The 18,311-nt window shown below is 38.3% G+C and overlaps 2 protein-coding genes across 2 annotated transcripts in view; one reads left to right on the top strand and one right to left on the bottom strand.

Moving 5' to 3' along the window:
- Positions 1 to 6,638, top strand: part of LOC118333417 (transmembrane protein 150A-like) — a 23,504-nt gene extending 16,866 nt beyond the window's left edge. The window contains exons 7-9 of the mRNA XM_035669041.1: positions 4,166 to 4,418; positions 4,578 to 4,602; positions 4,873 to 6,638. Coding sequence (XP_035524934.1) covers positions 4,166 to 4,418; positions 4,578 to 4,602; positions 4,873 to 5,226 — 632 coding nt within the window. The 3' untranslated portion in view covers positions 5,227 to 6,638. The remainder of the gene's footprint in view (positions 1 to 4,165; positions 4,419 to 4,577; positions 4,603 to 4,872) is intronic.
- A 60-nt stretch (positions 6,639 to 6,698) lies between these two features.
- LOC118327653 (S-adenosylmethionine synthase-like) lies at positions 6,699 to 16,392 on the bottom strand. Its single transcript, XM_035661086.1, has 9 exons — positions 16,108 to 16,392; positions 13,907 to 13,984; positions 12,876 to 12,998; positions 12,560 to 12,672; positions 12,185 to 12,328; positions 10,707 to 10,925; positions 9,277 to 9,459; positions 8,371 to 8,504; positions 6,699 to 8,255 (listed from the first exon to the last, which is right to left on the bottom strand). Exons 1-9 carry the CDS (start codon positions 16,196 to 16,198, stop codon positions 8,153 to 8,155), a joined length of 1,188 nt encoding a protein of 395 aa, XP_035516979.1. The 5' UTR covers positions 16,199 to 16,392; the 3' UTR covers positions 6,699 to 8,152.
- Between the last annotated feature and the right edge of the window lie 1,919 nt (positions 16,393 to 18,311).

The raw sequence follows: 18,311 nt of genomic DNA, 5'->3' as shown, positions 1-18,311 counted from the left end.
AAGTCACCTTTCATTAATGCATTTCTACATACTAAATTGACATCCCACAAAAAAAGAAACAACACCAGCCAGTGCTCAGTTGAAACAGGCCGGGATTTTTTTGCAATATAGCACAGACTCCATCGCCATCGAAGGACAAATAAATCTCTATCCACTTCTCTGAAATTTCCTGTGCTCATCTTGCTATGCCTCGTACCTTTCGTTTTTTACTGGAACACTGACTTTGCTGCTCTCCCTCTCGGCGTCTTCATGTTGATTTCTTTTCTGCTTCCCCAGACCTTTTCCCTCACTATTCGTTACAACGCGTGTTCCGTCCGTCTTTTGTGATGCTTTTTGCCTTTTTATTAAGAAATCGATCCATTTTGGCCTGCATCTCACCTGGCTACCGAGCTAACTAACCTGGCTGACGACGCGTGCACTGCAGTCAGGGTAGAACAATCCCATAACGGGCTGCGTTGCCAGGTTTGACGTGCCCCCTTAGGGAAACCATTAATTAAGGGTAAGAGAGAAGTATAATGCAAGATTTGCGTTTAGTATGCAGGGTACACGGGGTTATTTATTAGCACATTTAAAATTATTATTACAATATTGTTATAAGCTACCATGCACCCACAAATTAAAGCGCAACGACCGGGCAATGATATCCCTGGGTCTATGTTAATTCCTCCTGTATTATATTCTATGACTTCTTCTGCGCCCCAAGCCAAAAACTTTTCACACTCAGCCCAAGTTAATGTTAACAACAATAGGAGAAAACATGGGTATTTCATTCATTAGTTTCAATAAATTCAATTAGAAAATCTACAAACGAGCCTTTGTTCTCCCGGAACTTATCGTGCGAGGACTCAATTAAACTGATCGGTGTCATTAACGTTAACTCTAAACTCATAACTCTTATTCCACTAATAAATTCAAATGTAAAATATCAATAATATAATAAAATATTTAATAAACTCCATCCATGTTGTCATAAAATCTGAATCCGCTCTATAACCCAGCAAACCAAAACTGTCAAAAATACCGTAAAAATTTTCCCTTCTGTAGAAATATAAATAAATGAATCAAACACTAATACAAGGACCCGAGGCTTATTCCTCGTAATTCGATTTGCTGGCCTGTTGTCGTAAAAGTGGCTCTCCCCTTGATTTTGCTCTGCCAATGTGGCTCTTGTACAAATAGTGAGGATCACTGACATAGACTGTACAATTAAAAATGGACGTAGTCTGCCTGAGGTCACTCTGAAGAGCCGCTGTGAAGCTCAGTGTGATCGGCTCTACTAGCTAACGGCTATTCTAAAAAATGCAAAGAGTCACTAATAGCAGCCATGCTCTTAATTATGCAAAACTTTAAGCCTGAATATAATTTAAACGGGGGAGTTATATAAAAATTCACCTTCTGTGCAGTTGTTACAAACGGGGAAATTACCGCCACTGGACATGTCTGTGTGTTTAACATCCATCAGACCTGTGTTGAGATGTAAGTGTTAATATTCAGACACGTGTGTCTCTTGTCAAAGGTCAGTGTTATAGTTAGAGGCCCTCTGCAGTGTGTGTGTGTGTGTGTGTGTGTCTCAGATTTGCTCTGTTTCTACTCGTCTGGGCTCTAACCACATTACTGGGGGCACACTCTCTGCACAGTTCATCCTCGGGGTCCATCATCCAGTTCCACCACTGGTGGTTAAGGGTCGTCCTCCTTTGCTTTCTGATTGGCTGCGGAGTCCTCCTCCCTGTCCAAGTCTTACATAATGAACCTCAGTGTTTGCCTCGGAGTAAACATGGCAGGAGTCTGAACGAGCTCCGTCTGCAGAGCCATAAACAGCTACGCACACGCGATTCTTGCATCTCTGAGATGAAGTGTTGATGTTGATTTTATGAATGAAACGTTTGTTTTGGCCTCATGGTTTTTTCCCCTTGTGTAGTTTGAAATCTGGATAAATCATCTTATTCCGCACTGTCTGACAGTATCAATTATATTCTGTATCATCCTCTCTCTCGCATCCTCACTGGGAGGAGCTAAGAGGTGAGGAAAGGAAGCGAGGAGACACGTTAGCATAATGATTAGCACCCACAGGTGAGAGAAACAAACAACAAACAAACTCCTGTCATGTTTTTTAGGTAAAAAACCCTTAATATTGTCCAAAAATGTGCTTTAATTAAACATCAATCAAATATGACATATCAAAAAACGCAGGCACTATGAGTTCTTTATCAATGAAAAGTGTGATTTTAAGTAAAGTTACTGTATTAATAACTCCTAATAACTCTAATTTGTAATAAATGATTTAACAGATTTCATATTTTTGAGATTGAGATTGAAAGACTGTAAAACTTATACTCAATAACTCAAATTATTTGAGGAAACCGATAAAAGTTTATTAACTCAAACAATTTAAGCATGAAAGTATTTATTGTTAAGGTATTGTTAAGGTAAGTTAATTGTACTTAGTTAAAAGTATATTACACTCACATGCAGCATTTCTCCAAACTTAAGTGAACTTTTCTTGCAGTAAAGAAAATGATTACATTACCTGCTGACGTATTATAGAAATTAATTAATTATAAAAATTGGTAATTGGTAATTCATTTTCTCTGTTTTATCTATGTGACAAACATCAAATCTTTACAAGTTGGGGGATTAATTAAGAATTATTTGGATTCCTAATTGGGCTTATGATGATTAACAAATCTAAATAAAATCAATAATATACAACATTATAGCACTGATTACAGTCAATACATTTTTATACTGATATAAAGTCAACTTAACACCAATATTTAAAATACTGAACACATTTAACTTCACTAAAACAACTGAGTTGCTTCAACAGTTAATTTTTGAGTTTAATGAGTGACTCCAACTGTTTTTAAAGTATTATTTTATAACTAACTAAATGTAAAATGTTTGAAATTACTTTTCATTGTCTACAAAACTTGAATGTTTCCTTTTCGAAGAAAAGAACATCTGACTTTTTATGCTCTAAAATTATGATTTTTATGTGTAACACACTCATAAATCAACCAGTTTGGTTGTTCTTCGTGTCTCTTCCCTGTAATTACACAGCTTGAACAGCTGTGATGTTTCCCACAATGCACCTCTGTCATCCACATGTCATAATCATACCAGCTGCTGCTATATCTGTGTGTGTGTGTGTGTCCAGGAAGTATTTATAACATTATAAATGTGAGGAAGACGCACTTCCTCTGTGTGTGAGTGTGTGAGCGTATTACAGGAACTGATCACTGATTGATTATCGGCTCTCTCTGATAATAGAGGTGATGTTGTTGTAAATTGGTTTTATTACAGGTTTTTTCCTTCGGTTCCTTTTCTCATCCTGAGTTTTCCCGGTGCAGATCATCCTGTCCTCTGACATTGTTTGTCAGATGATATTGTAAAAGTGATTACCCACAACTGCCAGTCGTAGGTCATGAGATCCCTGTGTGTGTGTCATTGTGTGTTGATCAGCTTTTGTTGTTCTCTTCGAGAAATTACGCTTTTTTAGGACAAACGTTTTGTTTTTGAGGGGTTAAGATTACGGTAAGAGGATTTTATCAGTACATTAGTGACACAAATGTTTTGGGAAAGACGTCATAAAAGCTGAGAGCTGTACTACACAGCGAGGTAACTTAACCAGGTAACTTCAGGAGCTAATCGTGCTAAACCTGCCAAACCACACGTTTTAGTTGGATCCACACACCAAAACAACAACCTCTATACCTACATAATTTAAATGCAACAACATACTTTTGGTGTCACACAAACTGCAGTCTTCTGGGGAACGTCCTGTGTTTTTTGCCCCATTTCAAGTCAGCCCCTGACCTCGTCCTTATGTGGACTTTGTGCTCTTTATAATTTTCCCACCCGGGAGGTTACGGGAACAACTGTGAAAATGTTAAAGTCGTGTTATTGATCTGTTATCAACTGGGCCTGATCACGCATCAGTCCTTCTGTTACCAGACTTATCTACAGAGAGCAAGTTTAAACATTGGTGTTTGACCTGGAAGCTCTCGTTAACCATAGTATTAATATAAGGAAACGCAATAGAAGCAACAGAGGTAAAGGGAAGACGCCTAATAAACCACTGATTATATTTGAATTACAGTTTTGGAAACTGAGTAATATTTTGATTGTAGACAGTTTTAAAAGCTTTGTTTGGTTATTTCTTCAGGATTTGCAAGTCCGCAGCTACGCCGCAGCCGGATGGGCGTTCCCCTCCAGCATCGCTTTTGTGTCTGCAAGTCCGCTTCGACCTACAGACTGCCAAGGACCCAAGGAGGAGTTTACCCGAATAGGTCACTGGTACGGTGTGGGGGATGGCGCTGCTGGGCCCTGATGGACTCGGGCCCTTTCGAGATCCTCTCCAGCGAATGGAGAGGAGGGTCTGGTTGTCTTAAGGGTTTCCTGAAAGATGCAGTTTCAAGGTAGTTTTTTTCTTTGAGGATCTCGTGATGTGATATCCGTGGATGGGAGAACATCTTTCGGGTGAAGCGTGATCGAACGCTGACGCAGTCGCAGCCTATTTGGTGGCTGGTCACTCGCCGTCTGGTGGAGTGTGCGATGCTCCTGTTGTGCGCTTCCAGCATCGTGTCAGAGGTTATTGTGTCGGTACAGGATTCATGCGCGCGGCCCCGCGCCCCGTGTGCTGGCGGAAGAACACGACCGCTTACAGTCCGTTGTTTGTGTGTGCTGAGAGCGGAGATGAACGCCCCCCCCCCCCCCCCCCATTGTTACTAAAGCAGCAATAAGAAAAAACATTTATACGTGATTTGTTGTTTTGAAATGAAAGATGCCTTTTTAACCCTTAAAGATTACACTTTAACACATAGCAACTAGCTAGCTAGTGTTTCTGGGAGCTAGGCCTCACTGATTTTATAGTGCATTTTTATTGCACTATTACTTAGCCCGAAGCGGCCCCCTTATGGGCGGCCCTGTCTGGCTCCTGCTCCGCAACCATTGTTCTCCTTAACCTCTGATCCCCCAGGTGGAGTTTTCTTTTGCCAGGAGAGCTTCGCCCTGCAGCACGCCTCCGCCATCTTCGAGTGGATCTACTGCATGCTCATCATGCTCTTCTACGGGACTTTCGCCTTCGAGTTCTCGGGCATGTCGGGGGACACCCTGATGGTCCTGTCTAGAGGAGGCGGAGTGCAGAGCTTCTCCACCTCTGAGCACAAGACAGAGGTGGGCGGCGTCTCCAACCACCACCAGACAGAAAGCTTCTCCATGCTGTAACCAAACTGCAGCCCTGCAGAGGTTGAAGGGTCCAAAGGAGGTCAAAGGAAAGCCTGGAAGCTGCATCCTGCGTATCTTCACGCTCCACTTTTATTGCACAGCCAAGGTGCCGAAGCTGTTCCTCTCAGCAGTGACCAAAGACAGACTTTTATCCTGCTTTGCAAGAGTTCAGGCTACACTACAAAACATTGCACAATATTGTTTAAGTGCCTTCTCTGAACACAACGTCCAGCACACACGCAGTCCTCGCTGTTTGTTTTATTTCTCTTAATGAAACAATCACTCTCTGAATTCTTGCCCCGTTATCAGATTGGACGTCCTGAAAGCGCCTCAGATGTTTGGATGGTTTAGACGTTCAGACACCGAGCTCTGAATTGTTTCGTACTCAGGAAGTTTCGTTACATAATCGTCTTTTTCGCTCTTTACCTCGCTTGTAAAAAAATAAAGGTGAAGTTTTCCAAAAAAAACAATAGATGGAAAGTTACTGCGTGCCAAGAATAATTTGTTTCTTTGAATGTGGTTCAGTTGTTCTTAAAACATTTGTGTTCTTGTGTTGGACACTTTTAGTTCTTCTAAGTTTACCTTGTAATTAAAAAAAAGTTAAAATATCCACAGAAACATCTTTATAGCAATATGTCAGCAGCTGCGTCATATCGCCCAAATAAGCTCTGTTCTATATTTTGTTTTATCTCATGTCAGTTCTTGAGTATGGAAGAACCTTCACGCCAGTACAATAAATAAATAAGCTTAAAAAACGTAGCTTTGATAATACAAATATCCTCATGATAAGCTATTATTATGACCTTTTATCTTATAATGTCAGGTTTTATTTAATAATTAAAACTTTTTATTCCATAGTTGTGACTTTTATATCTTAATGTCGACTTTTTTATCTTAAAATTCAACTTTTCACTTCATAATTGACTTTTTATTAAATAATTATGACTTTTTAGCTCATATTTATGACTTAATTTCACTTTTTATCTCACAATTTTGACTTTTAATCTCTTTATTACTTTTTATTACATAATTATGACTTTTTTCTCATAATGTTGAGTTTTAATTGCAGAATTCTGAATTTTTATCTCACAGTCTTGACTTGTCATCTCTTAATTATGACTTTTTTATCTCATAATTTATTTTTATTTCAGGTATTTTGACTTTCTATGTCATATTTTGATTTAAAATGAAAAATGTTTTATTATCGAAGCTAAGTTTTCATCTTATTTTTTTATTTTACTGGCAGCAGTGTGTTTCCGTACTTGTGTCATTGCTTTCAGTAACAATGACATTCTTATAGTTTTAATGGGACCAAACTGTTTGTAAGGATGTTTTCATGCTGTATTTGATCATTTACAGAAATACTTTTCCAAGAAAGTTTAATAAAGTATGCAGAGAACAAAAGAAATAAAGCAAATAGAAAAATATTCTTATTTTGTGGTTTTCATTCACTCTTAAAGAAACTTGAAAAGTATTTTGTCAAAACGTTTTATTGTTCAAAAATCATATTTACATCATTTTCCAGAGATGTGGTTCACTTTTAGACGAGAAATACACCTCGTATAAGGACATTTACTGTATTTTTACATCTTTGCTTTACAGATGTCTGCAGGTCTTGATGAAATTCACAGTTTGAATGTCAAATAATATAAGAAACATCTGTTTCATCTCAAACAACCTCAGAAGAAAATATGATACTATGTTCAGAATACCGGTTTGTGCACTGATTACCTGCTGAAACTCTAAAAACTATTAAAACTTTCAGCATATACTACATGTAATAATTGTAACATCTTTGATAATCCAATATTACACTCAAAGCTGCACATACTTTGCCTGCAGCCAGCTACAGTATATAAAAAGTTTGAGACATCTACTGTATTTTTAAATCTCATCATGAAACATGAACCTCTAAAGAAAATATAGTAATATGTTTTCTAAATGTTTAGAAGCATGTATTTTTTCTTTGTTATCAACATCTGAAACTTCTTTGGGATATCTGCTGTGTGTATCTTCTCCTTCTGCGATCTCATCTTGGAGTCATTTTGTGCAGATGTTGATGAGATTCATGTTTGAATCCCAAATAATATGAAAACAACTGTTTTATCTTGAACATTAGGGAGAAAAACGAAAATAAAATAGTAGATTCTTGGGACTGTTTCAAATTAAAAAATCCTGAATAACTGAAAGAGCAGAGCATCCTGGATTATTCAATCTGTCTGCAGCAGGTTAGCAGCACAGAATAAATCTCCATGGTAACTTATGTGTCGTTGATTTTGTGAGACTGACTAACTTGCTTAATCTCAGCCTGGATAACTGAAAAAAACACAGATTTTGTGAAACAGCCCTCAGGTCTACAGGTTTGATTTTATGCTGTTTTTAAGAACAAAACACCAAAACAGCTGAAAAGACACAGTCTTCACTGTGTGTAATAACTTTAAGATCTTTAGACTCTCTTCCAGCAGCGTACAGTATTAATCATATAAAAAATACTGACAACAATAACAAAAATGTAGATTTTTCTTAAGACATTGATGTGGTTCTGAAGTGAATCTGCAAACATGGCTGCTCTCCCTTAAAATTTGGTCATTCACTTATTTCCTGACAGAAAAGCCAAATAGTTGCCCACAACAACTCTCTCCAAAGTGTGAAACACACTGCGGGCATGTGGCTGTATATCTACGGGACAAAAATACCAAACGGCTCGTGTTTCAGGTTACTATTGAGGGCCGACGAAGTCATAAAAACAGATGAAACCTCTTTGCTCCGTCCAATAAGCAGCGACTATCTGCACCCACCCTGACCCATCCCTGCACACCCTCCCAGCTGCCTTTCTCTTACTGGGTTACAGGAGCACGAGGGACAGCTATCTATACATCACTCTCACACACTCACACTCACACACTCTCTCACACACACAGATACTCTAGAAGTTCAGGTTCTTTGGGACCTCCCATGGAAACTCCTTCCTGCCAAAGTGTCCGTAGCAGGCCGTCTTCTGGTAGATTGGCCTCTTTAGGTCCAGGTCTCTGCAGCACAATCGATCAATAAAAGGTTAATTCAGGTACTTGAACGTGCCCCCAAACATTGTTTATATTTCATACAACAACAAAGCAGATGCAGACTCTTTAGTTTAAAGCCGACCTGACGATGACGCCGGGTCGGAGATCAAAGTTTTTATTGACGATCTGCAGCAGCTCCTTCTCGCTCTTCTGAGCGGAGCCATAGGTGAAGAGGGAGATGGAGAGCGGGTGGGCGACTCCAATCGCGTACGCCACCTGAAAATGTTAAATATATACTTTAAGACCTGTGTTTTAGGCCTTTGTTCAGGGTTAAAGCTATAATATGGAACATTTCTGCATTAAAATGTCTATAAACACTCGACCAGGGGTCAATGACCTTTACTATTAAAAGAGTCAATAAAAACTACATTTACGCCTCATAATGCAAATTTCTTGCAGTAGATCAAACCAGTAAATTCGGTATTTTCCTTTTAGACTTAGTTTTTTTTATTGTGTGTTGATTTGTAATCAATAGCCAGTCTAACTAGGGAGACTCGAGACTAGCAGCCACCGTTACTGAGGTCACTCTACAGCTGTCACTGTTGATTAAAGGCCATAAAAGCCCAAAAATATTAAACAAAAAAATAAAATAATAATAATAACATAATAAGTATTTATTGCAAAGACAGATTTAATCAGATCAGAACTATTGAATATTAAATCATCCATCTTTTGCTCTACCCTCAAGTGTATAAAAACTACAAGTTATGAACTTTTTAAAATGCAAAAATATGAAATTATCAGCTGAAAGAAAATACATATTGTGGATCCCAAGTAATTAGTTACACTACTAGTTACAGGGAAAACTAATATGATTACTATCAATAAGTTACTGCCCAACACTTGGGCAATAATGGTTCTTGTCTCTATTAATATGGAGATGTAGTAATGTAACATATTAATACTGTAAATTATGATAATAGTATAGGAGATTAAGTAATAATATATAATAATAAAATTAAAATGGATTTGATTTGTTGGATCTCACCTGCACCAGAACCCTCCTGCACAGTCGGGCTTTCACCAGAGACTTCGCCACCCAGCGGGCGGCGTAGGCAGCTGAGCGGTCCACCTTGGTGTAGTCCTTCCCAGAGAAAGCCCCGCCCCCGTGGGCCCCCCAACCGCCATATGTGTCGACGATGATCTTCCTGCCTGTCACTCCAGCGTCGCCCTGACAGGAAGTCAAGATTTGCATTTACAATACTTACGCAAGAATAGTGGATTTAAATATGACTGTTCTTAGAGCTCAGTATCAATCAGAATTAATTAAAGAAACGTTGCTGCTTAAAAATAAGTACCATAATTCTGTTACATTTTGTTTAATTAACTAACATTAATTCTCATTATTGAGTCATCTGTTATTTTTTTGCAATTAGTAGATCATTAAATTTACTCATCAATAATATACTCATCATAATATAAAACGGTAGACAGTTTATGTTCTGTGAATCAATTAATCAATAGATTGTTACAGCAGCAATATGAGTTAAAGATCCAGTGTGTAACATTGAAGAGGATCTATTAGCAGATTGGATTATTGGGTTACTGCCAGTTATTGATAACATGCATAACTCCTGTTCAGTTAATGTTAATGCATTACTGTTATTGAAATGTTTAATGCATTAAGATTTAGGCTGAATTAACATCATTCAGCTTCATTATACTTTTGTTTAGTTTAGTGATTAATTATCTCATAGAGTTTTTCTGTTGACCTCTGGGTAATCACACGAAAAGGAAGTTTGTCGAGGGGGATGGAAAAAAATGGCAGAGAGCAGATAGCTGAAGACGAGTGAATACAGAGCATATAGAATTTTTTGTGTACTTTAATGTTAAGTTGGACTATGAACTTGATACTACGTATGTATGTTTTGCTGGTCAATGTGCGCTTTCGTGTGTGAGTTTGTGACTCTGAACTGCCGACGAAGTGTGTTTATACTGTGAGAAGCTCCACAAAGTTAACTAGCCTAGGCTAGGTCAGCAGACGGGAGATTAACACGGTCTTTCTCTTTCGTTTTTTATTTTATTTTCCACATTGGATTTTCTGAATGTTGTGAACTGAGCTCCTGTGTTTGTGTTGTTGTTTCTTATCACATGCTGTGTAAACACTCAGGCTAAAGTTCAGGAGTTTGCATCTTCACATCTTGTGCATGCTAGGAAATCTTTAACTCAGTTTATTATTAAGGTGCATATAGAAAAAAAATAGTCTGAAATGGTCAAAAGTCCAACAACACTTGTCTTGTAGAAAAATAAACAACTTAATTATGTGACCAAGTGTTTGTGGCTGTAGTCAGAGTCCCCATAAAACACATTAGAAAGAACACTTAAACATTAAGCTACTACAGGTGTTGTTAGAGCTTTAACTTCTTCATTCTATAAAGGGACATCCCCCCTCTACCTCTAACACCTTAAGACCTTTACCTGCGGTCCACCGATAACAAACCGTCCGCTGGGCTGCAGGTGATAGATGGTGTCCTTGTCCAGGTACTTTGAGGGGACCACTGCCCTGATGACCTTCTCCTCCAGGACCCTCTTCTGCTCCTCCAGGCTCACGTAGTCATCGTGCTGCACTGAGATCACCACAGTGTGAACCCTCTTGGGGATCACAGCCCCGTTCTCTTGGGTGTAATGAACCGTCACCTGGATGGAGGGAAGGTGAGGACAGGGTTTATATTACACCACATTATGCCTAAACTGAGATTTAATCCCCATTAGGGGTCACCAAAGCTTCACGGCGGGTTGCAAGGCCTTCTTGATTTTAAGGTGTGTAGGAAAACTTTAAAAATATACACAGTAGGTTGATAACTCAGCATTCTGTTCACTTCTGTGACTTCAGCACTGCTATATTTTACTTGTTATTCAGCAATGTGTCAAGTCTTTCAGCATTTTGTTAATTTTTATGAATAAAACTAAATAAAATTGTTATTTATAAAGTTTAGATTACACTGTAAAACCAGAACCAAGTTCATTTAGACAAAAATTGTTGAAACAGGTTACAGCGAAAATGGTAAGTAAAACAAACTCAATTTTGTAAGTTAAAAAAACATTATTGATCAAGTAGCTTCAGTAATTTTAAGTGACACTGACTTAATTTTGACATTTTTATTTGTGTTGGAGCGGGAAAAAAATAGTACTTCACCTCCAAACATTTCAGTTCAACTGCTTAGTGTCTAAACTTTCATGACCTGAATTCAGGGAGAAGAAAACACTGAATTGGTCAAAAAAGCCTGTTAAGTCTGTATGACTGTTTAAAAAATATATAATATATATAATAATACATAATTCCAACTGAGAATTGTATAAAAAGTTCCTAAAAATATCAGAAAAACTAATTCCTGTTACAATATTTACAGGAAATAATCTTCTCAAATACAGTTTATCAGTTGTTCTGTATTGAATCAGTTTACTCATTGAAAACATCCGCTTATTTGAACAAATTGAGGCGCCCCGACTCTAGACACGTGCAGTGAGCTCAGAGCATCAATACGATATGTGCACATGCTGACGCTGTTGAGGGATTCTACCAGCTCAGATGTTGCATACCAGCGTGCTCTGTTCAGTCTCTGCTGGTAAGCACATTCTGGAGGTCACTATCAACGTCACACTACAGTGAGAACCACCTCATCGCAAACCATTATATCCATACATTTAAAGACTTCTTTGAGAGTTTATAAGCTTACAAACAACAGACATAAATGTGGGATAATTAAGCTATCAATGTCTCACTAAAGAGATCTTTATCTGGGATATTTTGCATAGATTTTCCTGTGATTAGTAAAAATCTTTATTTATATGATTCAGTTTACAGTGTTACAACAACTGTTTACAAGTTACAGTTCTTGATGTTTAAAGGAACAGATGGTTTGTTGATGCTTGGTAACAAAACTAAATTATCCCACCTGAGTCTTGGAGTCCGGGCGGAGCCAGGGCACGGTCCCGTTGCGTCTCAGTTCGGCCATCTTGGAGTTGAGTTTGTGGGCGAGGACGACGGTGAGCGGCATGGACTCTTCTGTCTCGTCTGTTGCGTATCCAAACATCAGACCCTGTTCGCACAGAATGAGCAGAATTTAAAATACAAAAAAATGTCACTGATTTCTTCACAAACATACTTAATAAGCTTCTTTTTGCACAAATTCCAGTTTATGTAATACATATTTCAGTCTCTTCAAGTACTCTGTGGATAACAACAAAAGTTTACGACCACAAGTTCTTAAAAATTTCAAATGAAAGAGCTCAAATTTAATAAAATCAGACAGTAATTGTTGTGTTGTGACCTGATCTCCAGCTCCGATGTCGTTCTCCAGACGATCGATGTGAACTCCCTGTGCAATATCGGGAGACTGCTGCTCGAGGGCCACCAGCACGTTACAGGTCTTATAATCAAAGCCTGCACAGACAGAGAGAAGGGAAAAAGTTAAATTAACTTGTTTTACTTTAAAGAGAAGTACAACTCTTGACTAATATCACACTGTTTGGCTCACACAGCCACTAAATCCCAATCCAATCACATGTTTTCACTCATACATGAACACAAATGTAAAATAACTGCTGAGGCAACATCGAAAGATTTAATATCTGGTTCCCACTCACCTTTGTCTGAGTTGTCATAACCGATGTTCCGGATGGTTTCTCTCACCACCTTCTGGTAGTCCACGTTGGCTCGGGACGTGATCTCGCCACAGAGCAGCACCATTCCAGTCTTACACACAGTCTCTGTTTTAACACACAGAAGAAGACATTAAGTCAAGTTTGTTTGTTAGTCATGTGATTTATGCATGTGATGTAAGTTAAATGCTTTGCCTACGTTTAACCAGGCCGGTATTGGGTGTTTGTTTTCAGCATTATGGGACATTTTTGGGACTATTGGGGTTTGGAAAGTGTTTTTTTTTTTTTAAAGGATCAAAATCGATGCAGCAGAAGCAGAGAGATTATCTTTTCTTATTCCACAAATTCTTCTTCCTTGTCAAAACCTGCTGCCTACATTACCCACAATGCAACTCAACCGCCAACAATTTAGTCAGAGATTGTTATGCTAGTAGCGGCTAATGAAGCTTCAGGAGCAGCTACAGAGGTCTGGTGAGCTCCACTTCAAACTTGTAGTCTTCTGTCCCAACCAATGCTGACTCAAATGACATCGGTTGAGGACTTTAGAGACATAAAATACTTCATACACATTTTTCCATGTAACCATTAAACTCCCAAAGATGTTGATGTGAGTAGTTCTCTTTTAAGGATGCCTGCAAACAGATTGGGCTCAAACGCTGCTTGTGAGTATGTGTGAACGTATCAGCTGAATTCACAAATAAGTGACCAGTCATAAGTCTTTGTCTTGCATTTTTCTTTTAATTATATTAATAACAAGTGTTTCAGGTTCTGTTCCTCATCATGGAAGCAGAATGGTTGTGAATGCCACTTTATGTCTGGTAGCATCCTGAATGACTCCTAAAGATCTGATATAAAGCCATCAAGTAGAGTTTTCTTCTGTGTTTTGTGGACAAAAAGTTGAATCCATAAGTTAAATTGTCTGCTACAGAAACATAAAGGAAGATAATTGTAAACTGTGGCTCCAGTCTTTTGGTGCATTATTTCCCTCTAATGGACAGAAGCACATTGTTACTCACCACAGGCTACTTTGGCATCAGGGTCCTGCCTCAGGTGAGCATCCAGCACAGCATCACTGATCTGGTCACATATCTTATCTGGAAAACAAGATTTAAATACATCAATATTTGGTTCGCTCTGTGGGTGCCGGGTTGTTTCCTCCTTTGACCTTTTGCTACATGTGACATTCCTCATCTGGGCAGAGCCTGAGGGTATCAGATTTCACCTCTGCATCAGCGTACTACACATCTTTCTTATTAGGAGCTTTGGCCCTATGAATAGCCTTGGCATCGGTGTCACATGGTATGCTGTAACTCCATCACATCATCAAAGCGTTGCCACGCTCACCAGAACTCTACTGTACTCAAACCTGCTTTTACTTCCACTCCACTGTATTTATTTCACTCAGTAGTACGTTTTTTACTGTGTTAAATTTATCTGACAACCAGATTTTTCACTCAAAACATCATACAGGATATGATGTGTTGTTGAGAGCAAGAAATGTCCTCATCAAGTCATTTTAGTCTGTAAAGAATTAAACAAATGACAGAAATCAGCCAGTAGAAAGAATAGTAAAACCTTTTTTCAATGCAAATGTTCACACATTCTTAAAAATACTAGATTCACACTTTGAGAAACACCAACGTGAACCTAATGCTGGAGCTTGTTCTGGTTCTGAGTCGGTTCGCGAACCCTCTACCTGGGGATCGAGACCCCCACTAGGGGTCGCCAAATCTTCATAGGGGGTCAGGAGGCCTTGTTGATTTTAAAGGGTGTAAGAAAACTTAAAAAATATACTCAGTAGGAGACTTATATCTCAGCATTTCATTCATTTCTGTAAAGAAAACTAAATGAAATTGTAATTAATAAAAGTTTATATCATTATTTAAGATATAAAGTAAAGAACACAGGATACTTTCACTCTCTGATAAACAGCCTCGTCCTGCTTTAGAAACGTTAAAACAACCAAAGAGCTGATAGAACAATCATGAAGAGTCAGGGAGAATAAAACACAGAAATTGTCAAAAAAGAAGCCTATTAAGTCTGTATGATTGTTAAAAATACATAATACAGGCAGAGAATTGTATAAAAATATCAGGAAAACTGTCTGACTCCAGTAGATGAATGAATCAGATGAGCCTCAAAGCCTGGTGTGTTGTGTACTGCAAGTTTATCTTCACTCAAAATGCATAATTAGGTTGTTTTCACAAAATCGGATACTTGATTTAATAACATTTCCTTATTATGTTAATAGAAAACATAATTCGCTCTTCATTACGTTTCCATGCATATAAAAGCAGAGCAGGCGAGAGAAGACGTCAGAGTGCGACCATGTGGCTGTACACATAAGGAGCTATTATTGTAACGAAACTATTTACAAATGTGAGCAGAGAGTTGTGTAACTGTATCTCAACCTATGTGTGCGTAAACAGATTTCTAAATGTGTGTACATACATATTAACGGCTGAGAAGTCCAAGTATTTGCTCCAAGAGAAGAAGTCATAATGGCTCCGTATAAAGACCCTACGGGTCAAACTCATTAAAAGGACTGTTCATTAATTTTCCAGCACTGCTTACATGTTGCCTTTTGTATAACCTTAACTAACAAATAGCTGTAGGTAAGATCCGACTCTTAAAATGTAAAGAGAAAACAAAAGTGTCTGAAACTTTTCAACAGTTTTAACAGTTGTTGATTCAACTTAAAATCCCAAGTTTATTGAACTTGTTTTCTCAAGTTCAGTGAACAAAACTTCTTAGACGACTTTGAACTAATGATTCAACATAAGTTGAGTTAACTCACGTTTTTAAGCAGCAGCAGGAAAAGTTAAGTTTTTAAATTGAAGCAGCTTAAAAGGATTCACAGTGTAGTGTTTGGTTTGAGCCTCACATGCAGCTACAATGGAGGTTTTCTCCTTGATAATTTAATTAAAATCCAATTTAATATCCGTATAATCAAGGATTAATTATCTAAATACTTCACAGTTGCACCCAAAAACAAACAAATTAGAGCATAAATCAGTGCTGTGTGGTTCGTCAGATTGCGTTTTATGCTACAGCGCCTCCGTGCACCGCTCAGGATTCTGCACATTCCTCAAAGTCATCAATGATCACTGAAACATAAAAGTGTGGAACAACACTGGACAACCGACTACTCGTCATTCATAACCTGCAGGAGCTGCAGATGAAATGCTGTATGAGAGAGAGGGAGTCCTCTACTCACCAGGATGTCCCTCTCCCACAGACTCAGAGGTAAACATGAAGGACCCGTCCTGATGAGCGTGCTCGTTGGTCCCATCCATGGTACCGTTCATTTTTCTCCCTTGTCGAAAAAAAAAGCTGCCTGTGGAAAAAGTGGAGCAGAGTGAAGTGACGACTGTGGAGCAGCGAGGCCGTTGGGGGCACAAGAAGCCTCCTTATCAAAACAGGATGACAAAGACGGACAGATTGTGTGGTAGACTTTCCGCTGCAGTCTCACAGGTCCCGAGGCAGTGCAGCCGGATTACTCTGCGCTATATAAGGCAAAGACAACATACACACACGGCGGGGGGGGGAGGGTGCCATGTGAACCCAGTGGGTTAGACCATTCACAGGCGAGAAAGAGAAGGGAGGGTGGGATTCAAGTTTTTCTTCTTCGTGGAGACACTTTTTTGTTTTTTAAACTCTTCCTGCACTAAAAGGCCCCAAATCTGTCAGAAACTGGACTCATCAAAACCTCCTCAGATAGTCAAAACTAGTCCTGGACTCAAACAGCAGAGCCTTGATTTCATCAGACGGTTTCTCTGCAGCTCCTCCACCGATTCATTCATGCCTGCTCTTTGTTTCTTTGTACCTGGGGGCCCCTGAGGTCTCTGATGGGGCGTCTGTGGCTGTGTACACAGAGGGCTGGTTTTCACTGCAGAGCTCAGATATGAAGCGATGCAGTGGAAGAGGAACAAGGAACAAGAGTGCTCAGATCTGATTTTAAAGATCAATAAAAGTGTATTTTCATATTTAATGGGTGTAACTCAACAGATTATAGAGCCAACACAAGGAACAGAGCTGTATCTATACAGACTACTCAGCAAATAACTGAGAAAGCCATTGAAGTCCAATAGTTCAAAGATGGAAAGAAACAATAAAGGAAGAGACTAACGTACAGAGAGAGAAATTAAATTTCCTGTTTTTTTCTCTTTTGTTTGTTTGTTTGTTGTTTTGTTTTTGTTGTTTCACTCTGTTGGTAGCACTGTGTGTTTGGATTATATGTGTAAGACAACAAAAGAAACAAACATAAATACTCTGTGAAAAGATGATTTTTCTGCAATAAAAGTATATTAATATACACCTAACTTTAGTTATTAGTTATTCTGTGTAGCTGAAAAAGATTACATTTGGGTTAATTAGTTGTTATAAGAAGTATATAAACAGTTAATAAAAGGTTTATAATGCAGCTGTAAGTTTGTTAAAGGTCTGTATAAACAGATAATGAATAATAATAATAATATAATTGTATGTTATTATTACCGGATAAGTTAAAATGTCCTTATATCTGCTCATAACTCCATTGTAATGTGTTTTATTATATGTTTATTAAGTGCTAATAAATGATAAATGTTACTATTGTTGGTTTGAATCGCTAAATTAATGAAAATACTGTTTAATGGACACTTTGAGTGTCTGAACAATGAATGTGTTGCTTCTTTATTGTTTCAGATTAAAACACATGACGCTGTTTATTAACTGATAACTTTGTCACATTAAACATTAAAGTGTAGTTTTGCTTTTACAGCATTGTGACAGTGTATTTGTTGTCGGCCTGTCTCTGTTTACCTGTTTCTCTCTGGATGTCTGGCTCCTCCCACCTCCTTCAGTGATTGGTGTCACCTGCTCCAAGCCTTTAAAAACAATTTCAAGACGGCTGCCTCTCTCTCTCTCTCTCTCTCTCTCTCTCCCCCTCTCCTGGAGGACTGTTTCCTTTCAGGTACCCACTTGGGTTTGGTTTCAGATTGTGTTCAGTTTATTTAGGTTAACCTTCATTCATGTTGTACTGAGTTAAAGTAGCACCACATAACAGACACTTTTCATATAGAGCAGGTCCAGACCACAAGCACTTTAACAGGTTAGTAGAGACTGTATCAACCTTTTTATTTTAACATTTTAAAGCTCAGTCTGTGGATTTGTTTGTCCATTTGTTGTTGAGCACCGAGCTGCACTGTGACGTTCTGACCACTAGATGTCAACCTGATGCAGAAGCACTGGTTATATCTTTAAAGTAACAAACAAACTCCAGTGTGAATCTTATTATATTATTTATTATTGTTTTATTGACAGACAGTATAAACACATTTACATGCACATGCACTGTATCACTGCTGAGTGAACAAACTATATTCATCCAGTGATGTACTTAATATTTAAATTAATAATACTGTAAGTAAGTAAGTACGG

This window comes from Morone saxatilis, unplaced genomic scaffold, assembly GCF_004916995.1.
Source record: "Morone saxatilis isolate NCDOM2014 unplaced genomic scaffold, NCSU_SB_2.0 Contig1, whole genome shotgun sequence".
Lineage (NCBI taxonomy): Eukaryota > Metazoa > Chordata > Actinopteri > Moronidae > Morone > Morone saxatilis.
Note: the sequence above shows the minus strand (reverse complement) of the source record. Positions and strands in the feature narration are given on the sequence as shown.

Coding starts and splice junctions, on each gene's coding strand:
- LOC118327653 (XM_035661086.1), bottom strand. CDS start 16,198: ATGAACGGTACCATGGATGGGACCAACGAGCACGCTCATCAGGACGGG. Junction 12,329..12,559: donor ACATCGGAGCTGGAGATCAG/GTCACAACACAA, acceptor CTGTGCGAACAG/GGTCTGATGTTTGGATACGC. Junction 9,460..10,706: donor TTGTTATCGGTGGACCGCAG/GTAAAGGTCTTA, acceptor ACTTCCTGTCAG/GGCGACGCTGGAGTGACAGG.